Source organism: Carcharhinus amblyrhynchos, chromosome 8 (assembly GCF_965287045.1).
Source record: "Carcharhinus amblyrhynchos chromosome 8, sCarAmb.v2.hapA, whole genome shotgun sequence".
In the NCBI taxonomy this organism is placed as follows: domain Eukaryota; kingdom Metazoa; phylum Chordata; class Chondrichthyes; order Carcharhiniformes; family Carcharhinidae; genus Carcharhinus; species Carcharhinus amblyrhynchos.
Window position 1 is genome coordinate 15808067 of NC_137331.1, and position 15835 is coordinate 15823901.

The window sequence follows — 15835 nt, forward strand, 5'->3', positions numbered from 1 at the left end:
TTCCTAACCTTTGCATATGCTTCTTTTTCCCTTCTAACTAAATTCACAACCATGTTATCCAAGACTTCTTTAACTTAATTTGATTTATTATCACATGCATAACATACAGTGTAAAGTATTGTTTCTTGTGTGCAATTCAGACAAAGCTTGAGGTCTTGGACACAACAGGAACCATACCAAACTATGATCCAATCAGAAAGAAAACTTTCCACGGTACATCTGTAAAAACTGGTGAGAGATGTAGCGGATATGCCAAATTCCCTTAGCCTCCTGAGAAAATAAAGGCAATGATGGGCTTTCTTATCTATAGCTTCAGCATGGGGGCAGGGAGGGGTGAAATTAGGACAAGTTGTTGATGATCTGGACACCTGGAGACTTGAAACACTCAACCATTTCCACTTCATCCCCATTGGTGTAGACAGGGGCATGTCCTTCACTACGCTTCCTGAAGTCGATGGCTACCTCCATTTTACTGACATTGAGGGACGAGATTATTGTCGTCGCACCAGTTCACCAAATTCTGTATCTCTTTCCGTCTCATCATTGTTTGAGATCCGATACACTACGGTGGTGTCATCGGGCAAACCTGAAAATTGAGTTGGAGGGGAATTTGGCCGCACAGTCATTGGAGTATAAGGAATATAGTATAGGATTGAGGACACAGCCTTGTGATGCACCGGTGTGAAGATGATCGTGGAGGAGGTGTTGTTGCCTATCCTTATATTGAGGTCTGTGGGCTAGGAAGTCTCAGATCCAGTTGCAGAGGGAGGAGGTGAGCCCTAGGCCATGGGAGTTTGGAGATGAGGAATAATGGTGTTGAAGGCTGAGCAGTAGTCAATAAATCAGAGTCTGCCATAAGTGTCTTTGTTGTCCAGTTATTTGAGGGTTGAATGTAGGGCCAGAGAGATGGTATCTGCTGTGGACCTGTTGCGGTGATAGGCAATCTGGGAGGCTGGAATTGATTCATGCCATGACTAATCTTTCGAAGCACTCAAAAATGATGGATGGCACAGCCATCGGGTGACAGTCATTGAGGCATTCTGTTTAGCTTCTTTGGTGTGGAGGTGCCGGTGTTGGGCTGGGGTAAACACAGTAAGAAGTCTCACAACACCAGGTTAAAGTCCAACCAATTTATTTGATAGTAAACACACAAGCTTTCATGGTTTGTCCCTTCGTCAGGTGAATGGAGAGTTCTGGCTTCAGACAGAGTATATAAAGCAAGACAGTTTACAGATTACTGATTAGAATGTGAGTCTACAACTAACCTGCTATTCAAGTCTTAAAGATGCAGACAATGTGAGTGGAAGGAACATTAAGCCCAGGTTAAAGAGATGTGTATTGTCTCCAGACAGTACACTAAGTGAGGTTTTGCAAACCTGGGCAAGTCACAGGGGTTACAGATAGTGCGACATGAACCCAAGATCCCTGTTGAGGCCGTCCTCATGTGTGTGGAACTTGGCTATCAGTCTCTGCTCAGCGACTCTGCGCTGTCGTGTGTTGTGAAGGCTGCCTTGGAGAACGCTTACTCAAAGGGCAGAGGCCAAATGCCTGTGACCACTGAAGTGTTCACCAACAGGAAGGGTGATTGCCTGGTGATTGTTGAACGATGTTCATTCATCCATTGTCGTAGCGTCTGCATGGTCTCCCCAGTGTATCATGCTTCGGGACATCCTTCCCTACAGTGTATTAGATTGACAACGTTGGCCGAGTTGCAAGAATATGTGCCGTGTACTTCGTAGATGGTATTCTCACGTGTGATGATGGTATCCATGTCGATGATCCAGCATGTCTTGCAGAGGTTGCTGTGGCAGGGTTGTGTGGTGTTGTGGTCACTGTTCTCCTGAAGGCTGGGTAGTTTGCTGCGAAGAATGGTCTGTTTGAGGTTGTGTGGTTGTTTGAAGGCAAGAAGTGGGGGTGTGGGGATGGCCCTGGCGAGATGTTCGTCTTCATCAATGATATGTTGAAGACTCCGGAGAAGATGTCGTAGCTTCTCCACTCCGGGGAAATACTGGACAACGAAGGGTACTCTGTCCACCATGTCCCGTGTTTGTCTTCTGAGGAGATCAGTGCGGTTTTTCGCTGTGGCTCGTTGGAACTGTCAATCGATGAGTCGAGCGCCATACCCTGTTCTTATGATGGTGCCTTTCAGTGTCTGGAGGTGTCTGTCACGATCCTCCTTATCTGAACTCGGCCAACGTTGTCTACCTAATATGCTGCAGGAAAGGATGTCCCAAAGCATGGTACATTGGGGAAACCATGCAGACACTATGACAACAGATAAATGAACATCGCTTGACAATCACCAGGCAAGACTGTTCCCTTCCTGTTGGCGAACACTTCGGCAGTCACGGGCATACAGCCTCTGACCTTCGGGTCAGCGTTCTCCAAGGCGGCCTTCATGACACACGACAACACAGAGTCGCTGAGCAGAGACTGATAGCCAAGTTCCGCACACATGAGGATGGTCTCAACCAGGATCTTGGGTTCATGTCGCACTCTCTGTAACCCCTGTGACTTGCCTGGGTTTGCAAAACCTCACTTACTGTACTGTCTGGAGACAATACACATCTCTTTAAACTGTGCCTAATGCTCCTTCCGCTCACATTAGAACATAGAACATAGAACATTACAGCGCAGAACAGGCCCTTCGGCCCACGATGTTGCGCCGACCAGTTAAAAAAAAAACAATGACCCACTAACCTAAACCAATCCCTTTTCGTCCATAAACCTATCCACGGATCTCTTAAACGCCCCCAAACTAGGCACATTTACAACTGCAGCAGGCAGGGCATTCCAATCCCTCACCACCCTCTAGGTAAAGAACCTACCCCTGACATCCGTCCTATAACTACCCCCCCTTAATTTAACGCCATGCCCCCTCGTGCTAGATTTCTCCATCAGAGGAAAAAGGCTATCACTATCCACCCTATCTAAACCTCTAATCATCTTATATGTTTCAATAAGATCCCCTCTTAGCCGCCTTCTTTCCAGCGAAAACAACCCCAAATCCCTCAGTCTCTCCTCATAGGACCTCCCATCCATACCAGGCAACATCCTGGTAAACCTCCTCTGCACCCTCTCCAAAGCCTCCACATCCTTCCTGTAATGTGGGGACCAGAACTGCACACAGTACTCCAAGTGCGGCCGCACCAGAGTTGTGTACAGTTGCAACATAACACTGCGACTCCTAAATTCAATCCCCCTACCAATAAACGCCAAGACACCGTATGCCTTCTTAACAACCTTATCTACTTGATTCCCAACTTTCAGGGATCTATGTACACATACACCTAGATCCCTCTGCTCATCCACACTATTCAAAGTCCTCCCGTTAGCCCTATACTCGACACATCTGTTATTCCTACCAAAGTGAATTACCTCACACTTCTCCGCATTAAACTCCATCCGCCACCTCTCAGCCCAGCTCTGCAACCTGTCTAAGTCTTCCTGCAAACTATGACACCCTTCCTCACTATCTACCACACCTCCGACTTTGGTGTCATCAGCAAATTTACTAATCCACCCAACTATACCCTCATCCAGATCATTAATAAAAATTACAAGCAGCAGTGGCCCCAAAACAGATCCCTGAGGCACACCACTCGTAACCGAACTCCATGATGAATATTTACCATCAACCACCACCCTCTGTCTCCTATCCGCTAGCCAATTCCTGATCCAATTCCCTAGATCACCCCCAATCCCATACATCTGCATTTTCTGCAGAAGCCTACCATGGTGAACCTTATCAAACGCCTTACTAAAATCCATATACACCACGTCCACTGCCTTACCCCCATCCACCTCTTTGGTCACTTTCTCAAAAAACTCAATAAGGTTAGTAAGGCACGACCTACCCGCCACAAAACCATGCTGACTATCTCCAATCAATTCATTACTCTCCAAATAACTATAAATCCTATCCCTAATAATTTTTTCTAAAACCTTGCCCACAACAGAAGTGAGACTCACCGGTCTATAATTCCCGGGGAAGTCTCTGTTCCCCTTCTTAAACAATGGGACAACATTCGCTAACCTCCAATCTTCCGGTACTATACCAGAGGCCAACGACGACCTGAAGATCAGAGCCAGAGGCTCTGCAATCACTTCTCTTGCCTCCCAGAGAATCCTAGGGTAAATCCCATCCAGACCAGGGGACTTATCTATTTTCAGACCCTCCAGAATATCCAGCACATCCTCCTTATCAACTGCAACACTGTCAATTCTACTCCCCTGCAACCCAGTGTCCTCCTCAGCTATATCCATGTCCCTCAGCTATATCCATTGTCTGCATCTTTAAGACTTGAATAGCAGATTAGTTGTAAAGACTCGCGTTCTAATCAGTAATCTGTAAATTGTCTGTGCTTTATATACTCTGTCTGAGGCCTGAACTCTCCATTCACCTGACAAAGGGGCAAACCCCGAAAGCTTGTGCATTTACCATCAAATAAATTGGTTGGACTTGAACCTGGTGTTGCGAAACTTCTTACTGTGGCTTCTTTGGTACAATAATGGTGGTCCTCTTCTTGAAGCAGATCAGGACCTCAGATTGGTGTAAAGAAAGGTTAAAGATGTCTGCGAATACCACCACCTGCTGGTCCATGCAGGATCTGAGTGCTCATCCAGATACCCAATCCAGGTCAGTTGCTTTCCATGGGTTGTCCTTCCTCCTTACTAGAACATACTTGTCCTGAACTCTGATCAGCAGGTCTTTAAAAACGCCCACATGTCAAATATGGACTTGCCCAATATTTTGTTTTTATTCATTGGTGGGACATGGCGTAGCATTTATTACACGCCCCTAGTTGCCCTTGTGAAAGTGGTGGTAAGCTGCCTTCTTCAAGCGCTGAATTCCATGTTCTGTGGGTTAATCCACAGTGCCATTTGGAAGGGAATTCCAGGATCTTGACCCAGCAACTGCAAAGGAACAACAATATATTTCTAAGTCAGGACAGTGAGTGGCTTGGAGGGGAACTTGCAGGTGGTGCGATGTTCCCATGTATATGCTACCCTCACCCTTCTAGATGGAACTGGGCATGTGTTTGGAAGATGCTGTCTAAGAATCTTTGATGAATCACTGCAGTGCATCTTGCAGATACCCTGCTAATCTCCCTGACATTAAGGGGCAATTTAGCGTGGCCAATCAACCTAACCCACACATCTTTGGACTATGGGAGGAATGATGTGGATATGCCGGCGTTGGACTGGGGTAAACACAGTAAAAAGTCTGACAACACCAGGTTTAAGTCCAACTGATTTATTTGATAGTAAACTCACAAGCTTTCGAGGTTTCCCTGAAGAAGAGGGAAACCTCGAAAACTAGCAATTTTACTATCAAATAAATCGGTTGGACTTAAACCTGGTGTTGTCAGACTTTTTACTATGGGAGGAAACCAGAGCACCTGGAGAAAGCACACACAGATACAGGAAGAACATTCAAACTCCACACAGACAATGACCCAAGCCAGGAATTGAACCTGGGTCCCTGGTGCTGTGAGGTAGCAATCCTATCCACTGTGCCACCGTGCTTCTGGTTCCCTCATTCTGATTCCAGTCATTTGAACTGGACTTGTTACATCCAATCCCTTGCCACCCAATGTAAAGAGTGAACCCATGCCTCGATACTCAAGATGAAAGAGGTGAGCTCTGGTCCCTACCCCGCCTACTTCGACACAAAGCTGGAGTAACCAGACCCGGCATTCAAAGCCGCAAGAGGCTCGCAAGGCAAATGACTCACTGAGGTTCCTTGGATCTGTCAGAATATGAGATGCCTGATTGAGACAGTTAATGAGGGGCATACACACGATGGGTCGTACTGGGGCTGCTCTTGGTTGTTCGAGATTGGCCTAGTGCTTCATGTCGTTAGTGTGTGCCTAAACTGGACAAGATACTGGGCAAGACGACAGCTCAGTGACTATCGCTGATTGCTGTGCAGACACATGGATTTGGGCAGGTGCCTGTGGGAGTTTGCGCATTCTCCCCGTGCTTGCGTGGGTTTTCTCCGGGTGCTCCGGTTTCATCCCACACCCCAAAGATGTACTTTTTGGCTGATTGGCAGGAATAAATTGTCCCTAAATCAGTTTCCCTCAGTCTGGATGGCCATAAAACATTAGATAGGGGTCATGAGTAGAGAGGTGGACTGGTGGTGTTGAGATGGCGGTGTGGGCTCGTTGGGCCGAAGGGCCTGTTTCCCGGGCTGATTTTGTTCCTTGTTCTTTGTTCTTTGTCCAATCCAGAAGCCCTGCTGAGTTATATAATGTGGAGTGTGCAGGTTACCAGCACTCAGGGTGTATACTCTGTCTTCGGAAGTACCTGTCTGACTGTTATAAATAAATCTGGATTTGGTGAAGGGACACTGGCCTCATGAAAATTATTTCAACATTGTATCAATGGCTTTTTGGCATCTTATAGGAATACTATTCATGCCCAAAGTTCACCTGCACCTCTTAAAGAGACAGCTGAAAGCTACATTTGATTTGTTATTACCTCCAGACATTCAAAGATCATAGAAAAGTTGCTAGATGAGTAGTAAGGGCAAAACAACACTGATTTCAACAACGAAATTGAGTGTTAGCGTGTAATTACATCACGAGTGAAAAATGGGTACCAGCCATAGTTTTAGCAAAAACAGATCAATTTCTTACATGGCTCAAACCTAGTTTGGCAGCTCCATGCTAACCAATTGCTGTCATTTCAGAATGGTTTCTGGGAATCATTTCCAGACATACCAACACCTTTAATTCCTTGTGTTGCAAATACTACTACGGAAGACTTAACTGAATCTGAGTTGCCTGATGATTGTCTATGCTGCTATACCACACGAGTATGATACAGAATTAGTCCCAAGAGTGTCTACTGAAGTTCCAATTCATTTCTCTAGGGTCAAGGACAGCCAAATTTCAGAACATCAGATATAACCAAAGAGGATCAACTTTCTTTTTGACTGTGTATAATAATTAATGATGTATCGTACAGTGTCATGGGTATTACTGATCCTATGTATAACATTGTATTAATTTGTCATCATGATCACAGAAGTAAAGGGGAGGGATCTTATATATTTAAATAGTTGCATGATTGCCTTAAGAGTCATCACATGATTCGATGGTGATGCCATTCGGGTATTCCTCACATTCCTGTTTTTAGTTTTGGTTTGTACACTGTACAGGCACTATCCCTTTCAAAAAACATGTTGGGTGGGATTTTCAGGCCATTCACTTCGGCGGGATTTTCTAGTCTCACTGCAGTGAACAGAGATTTGACTGAGCCCCAAACTCTCTGTCTTCATCACCCACTTCTTGCCTTCAAACAACCGCACAATCTCAAACAGACCATTGTCAGCAGCAAACTACCCAGCCTTCAGGAGAACAGTGACCACGACACCACACAACCCTGCCACAGCAACCTCTGCAAGATTTGCCGGATCATCAACATGGATGCCATCATCTTACATGAGGACATCATCCACCAGGTACACGGTACATACTTTTGCAACTCGACCAATGTCGTCTACCTGAAACACTGCAGGAAAGGATGTCCCGAGGCATGGTACGTTGGGGAGACCATGCAGACACTATGACAGCAGATGAATGAACATCGCTCGACAATCACCAGGCAAGAGTGTTCACTTCCTGTTGGGGAACACTTCAGTGGTCACAAGCATTCAAAGAACAAAGAACAAAACAGCCCGGGAGACAGGACCTTCGGCCCAATGAGCCTGCGCTGCCATTTTAACATTACGAGTCCCCCCTTCACCCATGACCCTTGTCTATGCTTATGGCATTCCACATTGAGGGAAGACTAATTTAGGGTGAATTTGTGACACCAATCAGCCTAATAGCACATCTTTGGGGTGTGGGAGGAATCCGGAGCACCCAGAGAAAACCCACGCAAGCACGGGGAGAATGCGCAAACTCCCACAGACACCGGCCCAAATCCATGTGTCTGCACAGCAAACAGTGATAGTTACTGAGCTGTGGTGTTGCCCAGCATCTGGTCCAGTTCAAGCGTACACGAACGATGTGAAGTACTGGGCTAGTCTCAAAACAACCAAAAGCAGCCCTCGCTATGACCCATCGTGTGTATGTCCCTTGTTAGCCAACAAGGCGGACCAAAGCACCTGTGGATTAAAAGAGAAAAACATCAGTATCATCCACATCCTTATACAATCCCAGGGACATCCCAAGGCTCCTGAACTTTATTTAAAACAGTCTCCTATATCCCTCCATCTCCATTCTGCTCATGTGCCTGCCTCCACCACCTTGCTTGGCAGACCATTCCATACCCCCACTACCCTCTGTGTGAAAAACCTCCCTCTAACATCCAAATTATACCTCGCCCCCCTCACCCTAAGCCCGTGGCCCCGCGTAATGTGCATTTCCAACCTAGGGAAAAGCTTACCACTGTTTACTCTATCTATACCTTTCATAATCTTAATTCGGCCTCTGATCTTCGGGTAAAAGTTCTCCAAGGCGGCCTTCACAACACACAACAGCGCAGAGTCGCTGAGCGGAGACTAATAGCCAAGTTCTGCACACAACGGCCTCAACCAGGATCTTGGGTTCATGTCACACTATCTGTAACCCCCATGACTTGCCTGGATCTCACTAACTACCCTGTCTGGAGACAATACACATCTCTTTAACCTGAGCTTAAGCCTCTCTCCATTCACATTGTCTGTACCTTTAAGACTTGATTACCTGTAAAGACTCGTATGCCAACTATTATTTTGTAAATTGAGTTTGTGTCTTTATATACCCTGTTTGTGAATTGTACTCCCACTCACCTGATGAAGGAAGAGTAAGCGCTCCAAAAGCTAGTGGTTTTTGCTACCAAATAAACCTGTTTGTCTTTAACCTGGTGTTGTAGACTTCTTACTTCATGCAATGACAGCAGGAGCAAACTGCTGGAAAACTCTGACCTTTGTGCATGTTGCTTTGAATCTGCATGTGCAAAACACATATTTTGTTTTTGTTTGAAAACCACATCCCCAAACATAAGTAGGCATTACATGTTGCCGGATCTGATGTTTTTTCCATCATTTTCTATTTCTATTTCAGATTTCCAGCATCCACAGTACTTTGCTTAATGGATATGGATAAAAGTCTGACTTGTTTATAGCCAACATCACAGTTCGAACTGTTCCTCACCTTTTGCTTGTGATATAAATGGCCACATTTACCCTGGCCTATCCTGAACAGTTGGTGGTTGTATTTCTGTGGAAGTTTAAAACCTGGGACTTCACCACTTGGACCATTTACAAGGTTGAGGTTGGTGATGTTTGCAGAAGGTGTGCCATTAAGAGATTGAGCTGTTGTCAGTTTGTAGATTATAAGATGCAGCATTCATTGAATTTCCTGATGGCCTCATGGAAAACACCCTCCTTAAAAATCACCATTGCCTGACAAATAATTCAATACATGGACATTTGTCTTTTCTTGTAGCATGGATCTCAAGTGCTGGTTGGACATTGAATACTTTAGAAGGATACCTCATGATCAAAAGGACAATAGAGATGTTAAATCCAAAGAGATAAAGAACAAATATCTGAATAGAAAGTATTTCTTTGGACCCAGCAGCCCTGCTACAAAAACACAACAGCATGAGGTAATCTTCTGAAGGTTTTACAGTTAAATGAGTGCTTCTCACTGGGATATGAGTAATGTCAAATGAAGATGGTTGATCCAAAGCAATTTAGGAATGGCCACAATGCAAGTTTGTTGTACAGTGTAGATGATAGTCAAAATATTTTTATATCTCTCCTAAAATACTATTATTTCTCTCTATTCCATACCAAATTAGGGGTTTGCCTTTTTTACTGTTGAACGTTTTCACTGGCTATAAATACAGTACAGAGTAGACATGAAGCATATTCTGTGGGGGAGGCTGCGGGAAAATTAAAGCATAAATAAATCCATGTCACTGTTGAAAGCCCCTTGAATGAAAGAACAGAAAGTTCTGAATCTAAGTTTTCAGATGAGACAAAGGGCTGGATTTTCCATGTAGCCCCGCAATGGGTTTAATGACTGGTCCATCCTCCATCTTCACTATCATTCAAACTGCGCAAGCCACTCCAAGGCAAACAAGCTTGAAGTGCCTGTGAGATTGGCACACTTTACCCTTCCATACACACAAGGTGAACTGCAGTGGGACCTGGGGGTGCAAGTGCACAAGTCCTTGAAGGTAGCAGTACAGGTGGAGAAAGTGGCGAAGAAGGCTTATGGTGTGCTAGCCTTTATAGGAAGGAGTATAGAGTATAAAACTGGCGTCTAATGTTGCAGTTGTATAGAATGTTGGTTAGACCGCACTTGGAGTACTGCATCCAGTTCTGGTCGCCTTACTACTGGAAGGACGTGGAGACCCTGGAGAGAGTGCAGTGGAGGTTTACCAGGGTGTTGCCTGGTATGGAAGGACTGAGCTATGAGGAGAGATAGGGCAAATTGGGTCTGTTCTCCTTAGAAAGACAAAGAATGAGGGGAGATCTAATAGAGGTGTATAATGTTATGAAGGGTATAGATAGAGTGAACAGTGGTAAGCTTTTTCCCAGTTTAGATACGAAAATTACGAGGGGCCACAGGCTTAGGGTGAGAGGGGCGAGGTATAATTCGGATGTTAAAGGGAGGTTTTTCACACAGAGGGTTGTGGGGGCCTGGAATGCACTGCCAAGTAGGGTGGTGCAGGCAGGCATGCTAGAGTTGTTTAAGGCTTACTTAGACAGGTACATGAGCGCACGAGAGATGGAGGGATACAGGAGACTGTTCTAAATAGGGATCAAGAGCCTTAGGACGTTCCTAGGAATCAACTGATTCCTATGGACCTTCCAACATATTTTATGGCTCACTTGTCTTATGTTTGAGCTTTTGGGGATTCCACAAATGTCTGTTTAAGTTTTGCATGTTGATTGAATTCTTTTTTTTAATCCACAGGTGATTCAGTCCTCCTTGTTGTCCAACAAGGGGCATACACGCGGTGGGTCGTGTGAGGGCTGCTCTTGGATGTTGCTTCGAGAGTTGCCTAGTGCTTCATGTCGTTAGTGTACACTTAAACTGGACCAGCTGACGGGCAACATGACAGCTCAGTAACTATCACTGTTTGCTGTGCAGATACATGGATTTGGGCCGGTGTCTGCGGGAGTTTGCACGTTCTCCCTGTGCTTGCTTGGGTTTTCTCCGGGTGCTCCGGTTTCCTCCCACACCCCAAAAATGTGCTCTTAGGTTGATTGGTGTTAACAAATTGTCCCTAAATTAGGCTTCCCTCAATCTGGTTATAATTCCTTTATTGTGGAGTCCAATAGGCATAGGCAAAAGTCACAGGTAGAAGAGAGCACTCACAATGTTAAAATGGCGGTGCGGGCTTGTGGGGCCAAAGGGCCTGTTTCCTGTGCTGTGTTGTTCTTTGTTCTTTGTTCTTTGCAACATCTCTCTCTTGGCAGACATATGGATATTTGTACTTTATGGCATTACATATCTCATACCCCTGAGCACCACGAATAATAGAACATAGAAAATTACAGCACAGTACAGGCCCTTCGGCCTTCAGTGTTGCGCCGAGCTATGTCCAATCCCAAGATCAAGCTATCCCCTCCATATAATTCGGGAGTGCTCCATGTGCCTACCCAATAACTGCTTGAAAGTTCCTAAAGTGTCCAACTCCACTATCACAGCAGGCAGTCAATTCCACACCCAAACCACTCTCTGAGTAAAGAATCTACCTCGGACATCCCTCCTATATCTCCCACCATGAACCTTATAGTTATGCCCCCTAGTAACAGCTACACCCACCCGAGGAAATAGTCACTGCACGTCCTCTCTATCTATCCCTCTCATCATCTTATAAACCTCTATTAAGTTGCCTCTCATCCTCCTCCGCTCTAAAGAGAAAAGCCCCAGCTCCCTCAACCTTTCCTCATAAGACCTACCCTCCAAACCAGGCAGCATCCTGGTAAATCTCCTCTGCACTCTCTCCAATGCTTCCACATCCTTCTTATAGTGAGGTGACCAGAACTGAACACAATATTCCAAATATGGTCTCACCAACGTCCGGTCTAGTTGCAGCATAACCCCACAGCTCTTAAGCTCAAACCCCCTGTTAATAAACACTAACACACTATAAGCTTTCTTCACGGCTCTATCCACTTGATGTCAACCTTCAGAGATCTATGGAAATGAACCTCAAGTTCCTCCACATTCCTTAGAACCCTGCCTTTGACCCTGTAATCTGCATTCAAGTTTGTCCTACCAAAATGAATCAACTCACACTTATCAGGATTAAAATCCATCTGCCACTTTTCGGCCCAGCTCTGCATCTTATCAATGTCTCTTTGCAGCCTGCAAGAGCCCTCCACCTCATCCACCACTCCACCAATCTTGGTGTCATCAGCAAATTTACTGACCCACCCTTCAGCCCCCTCTTCCAAGTCATTGATAAAAATCACAAAAAGCAGATGACCCAGCACTGACCCCTGTGGCACACCACTAGTAACTGGCCTCCAGTCTGAAAATTTTCCCTCCACCACCACCCTCTGTCTTCTGTGATATGGTCAGTTACTTATTCTATACTCAGTTCCATACCAAGTTGGTACTTAACCCAGCGTAGCATGGAAGTTCATTAAATTGGATCTGACATTATGCCCGTTTACCTGATCTTACCTCTCTCACGGCCTCCTCCATCAGGTGGGATGTCCTCCTCTTGCCATCTCGCAGTACGAGTATTTCATATGGGTTACTCACTGCTTTTATCTGAGAATCACGGACAAAGTATCCAACAACATTAGCAGCTCACTTGTGCCCATCATGTGCTGATGGTTTCACTTTTCCAGCCAATTTTCCAATCCCTTGTCAACAGCTGTGGCAACCTTCAGGGACTTAACATCAGGCTTGTTTTAGAACCTCATGTGAGTTACCATTCCACCCAACTCCTGCCATGCTCCTGCCCTCACCAGCATTGCTTGGACTCAGGGGGGCGCAATTTTACGAGAATTTTTCTAAGTTCCAGCTAGCGTGAAAAAGGGAGAGTTGTAGATCTGATTTTTAGGTAAATTTTCATTCCCAATCTAATGGACTGAGGCATTGCAAGAATGGGCTAGACTATTTGTAGCCACTAGAGGTAGTGATAAGACTTAACTTGCCAGACAGCCTACAGCTCAGACCAGAACCATAAACTGCACATGCGCAGTTAAAAAACCACAGCTCTCCTGACAGAACCAACACCACCGCCCCCCCCACAACATTACCCACCCTCTTACCACTCACCCTGGGACCCCCTTGCACATGGCCCCCTCATCAATGTCCTGTCCCCGATTACTGAGTGACATGACCCTCTTTCCCTCCTGCCCCCAATCAACAGAGGCACATATTACACAGCCCCCCCTCCCCCCCCCAATCAGCTCATCTGAAAATACTGACTTGGCTTCCCCTCCATGATAACTGGAATGCTTTAACAGATTTGCCCAAACTGCCTGCAGCTGATTTGTCCTAACAAGGGAGAGCTCCATAAAAGCTCCAAGGATGGACTGACAGGCAAGCAGTGCAGGAAGATGGCCTTAAGGAAGACAGCCCTCCTTTACCCCGATGCAGATTTTGCCAGGTCGCTGGAAGCAGTGGAGGCAAGGTCCCTCTTTCCTCCCCAGCAGGTCATCTCGCTGCCCCAGGAGAAGGGATGGCAATGCAGCCTTGCAGGCAGTGGCAGCATGTCCTAGTGCCAGGGCACTGACCAGGAGGACCAGGAAGCAGTGCCGGAAAAAATGGAATGACCTAATCCAGTCAGCAAGGTTGAATGCTAAATCTGATATAGCATCGTTCCCCTAAGTGACCCCCAGATTTCCCATCCCCAGTATACTACTGGCTCCTGATCCCCAATACCTCCCTCCAACCATCCCCCCAAGAGCCTCACAACCTTTGCCCCGCTGACACCTTCAGGAATTGTGCCATTAAATTTTGCATGACTCCTCCTGTCTCCACAGAAGAAGAATGCCCATAACTGCTGGGAGTGGGTGAAGACAGGGGGTGGTATGCCCCAAGTTCTGGGTCCTCATCCATCTTTAAGGAGTGGGCACTGGATCTTGTGGGAGAGGAGGGAATCCACATCATAAGCGACAGCCAGATCGGGCTGGAGCACAGATGTGCACACCTGCCAATCCACCACTTACTGGAGATATCTGAAATAAGTTCCATGCCACCCAGATTCCTTTCCCTCCCTTGCACTTAACTTTGTGTCCTGTGTTGCGGCAAGGGATCCAGATGTACCAGGCTTATCTGGCATCGGGGTCCCCTGGTGCACATCCTCCCCATGACAGCTCGGAAGACTCCTTAGAGGAAGGCGATGATGGGACCTCTGAAGCCAGCACCAGTTTTGCTTCTACCTTGCAACTCACCATCCCAGAAACTCTCACATTGGTGGGTCAAGTTAGGGGCAAGGCATCTATGATGCACATGACAAATCTGCTGATATACTTAGGGTGGAGGACAGAATGTCCATGGCCTCTGGCACCCAGGGCCTGCCAGAGGCAAGGACTCAGATGGCCCCAGGCTACATGCTGAGCCTCTGCAATCACTTCTTCCTCAACTGCTGGAGATGCAGCAAGAGGAAGGAAATGCAGGAGGAGCTGACAGCAATACTGGACTAACTTGAGGCTTTTGCAAAGAGTCCCAAAGCTTTCAGGTGGTCCAGCTATTGCTGGTCTTGTGTGGTTCTCTGGCCAACACTGCAAGGGTGGCATCTGTGGTGGAAAGCCGGGGGAAGGAAATCATCGCCATGACAAGCAGAGTCCAAGCGATGTCTGACTCACAGCAGGCCACAGCAGAGTCCCAGAGTGCCACAGCTAAGGGCCTCAAGAGGCCTCTAGAGATTCTGCAGCCCATGGCTGAGAAGCTCGAGAACTTGCAGGAGACCCAGTGACTGAGGATCAGGATACAGTGGGCTATGGCAGCAGCCTTTGAGAATGTGGCCCATCCACAGAGGGTCATGGCTGAGGGGCAACAGAGCATGACCCAGTCTCAGAGGACATTTACTGCTGCCATTGATAGGTGGCCTCCAACTCAAAGAGCCATCCTCTGAGGACCCACCCACCATGGCAAGGATGCAGGTGGTCCTTCAGGACTGGCATGGCCAGTTGACACCAAAGCTTCTGATGCTCACTGCAGAGGGATCATCGTCCCATCGAGGGACCCTGGGGCCCACAGGAAGCCCGAGGGAGGAGGAAGGGCTGGAGGCTGTGCCAGAGACTGCCACAAGTGGCTACATGTTCTGATTCCTCTCTTCCTGATACCAAGGCATTTAGGGGCAGCGGGATGACCAGGGGGGCATGAGTGCATTGGTGATACCTAAAAGCTGGCTAGCGCCCTCCAAGTTCAGGCCCTCCATAGGACAATTGCCAAGGGCATCACAAGCCATGCGGTGTGGTATGTAGCTGGCCAACTCCATCGCTGATATACATCCTGGGGAGATACCAAGATGAAGTGATAGGCCATGTAAAGTTGTAGGGGCATTGCAATAACATGAGTGAAGGAGTCAACCAAAAGAGAAAACACTGGAAAATCTCAGTAAGTTTGGCAGCATCTGTAAGGAGAGAAAAGAGCTGACATTTTGAGTCCAGATGACCCTTTGTCCAGCTTTGATAAAAGACAGTACATTGAGGCACTTTAAAATCCCTCTTTCACTTATTATACATTAACATTATTATACATTATTATACATTATTATTATTATAATTATTAATTGTTTTGGGGCCACTGTTGTTTGTAATTTTTATTAATGATCTGGATGAGGGTATAGTTGGGTGGATTAGTAAATTTGCTGATGACACCAAAATTGGAGGTGTGGTAGATTGTGAGGAAGG

At 46.4% G+C, this 15835-nt stretch overlaps 1 protein-coding gene across 1 annotated transcript in view; it reads left to right on the forward strand.

The window, feature by feature from the left end:
• Positions 1-15835, forward strand: part of LOC145346928 (regulator of G-protein signaling 22-like) — a 208311-nt gene that overhangs the window by 152292 nt on the left and 40184 nt on the right. The window contains 1 exon segment of the mRNA XM_080194805.1: positions 9444-9606. Coding sequence (XP_080050931.1) covers positions 9444-9606 — 163 coding nt within the window.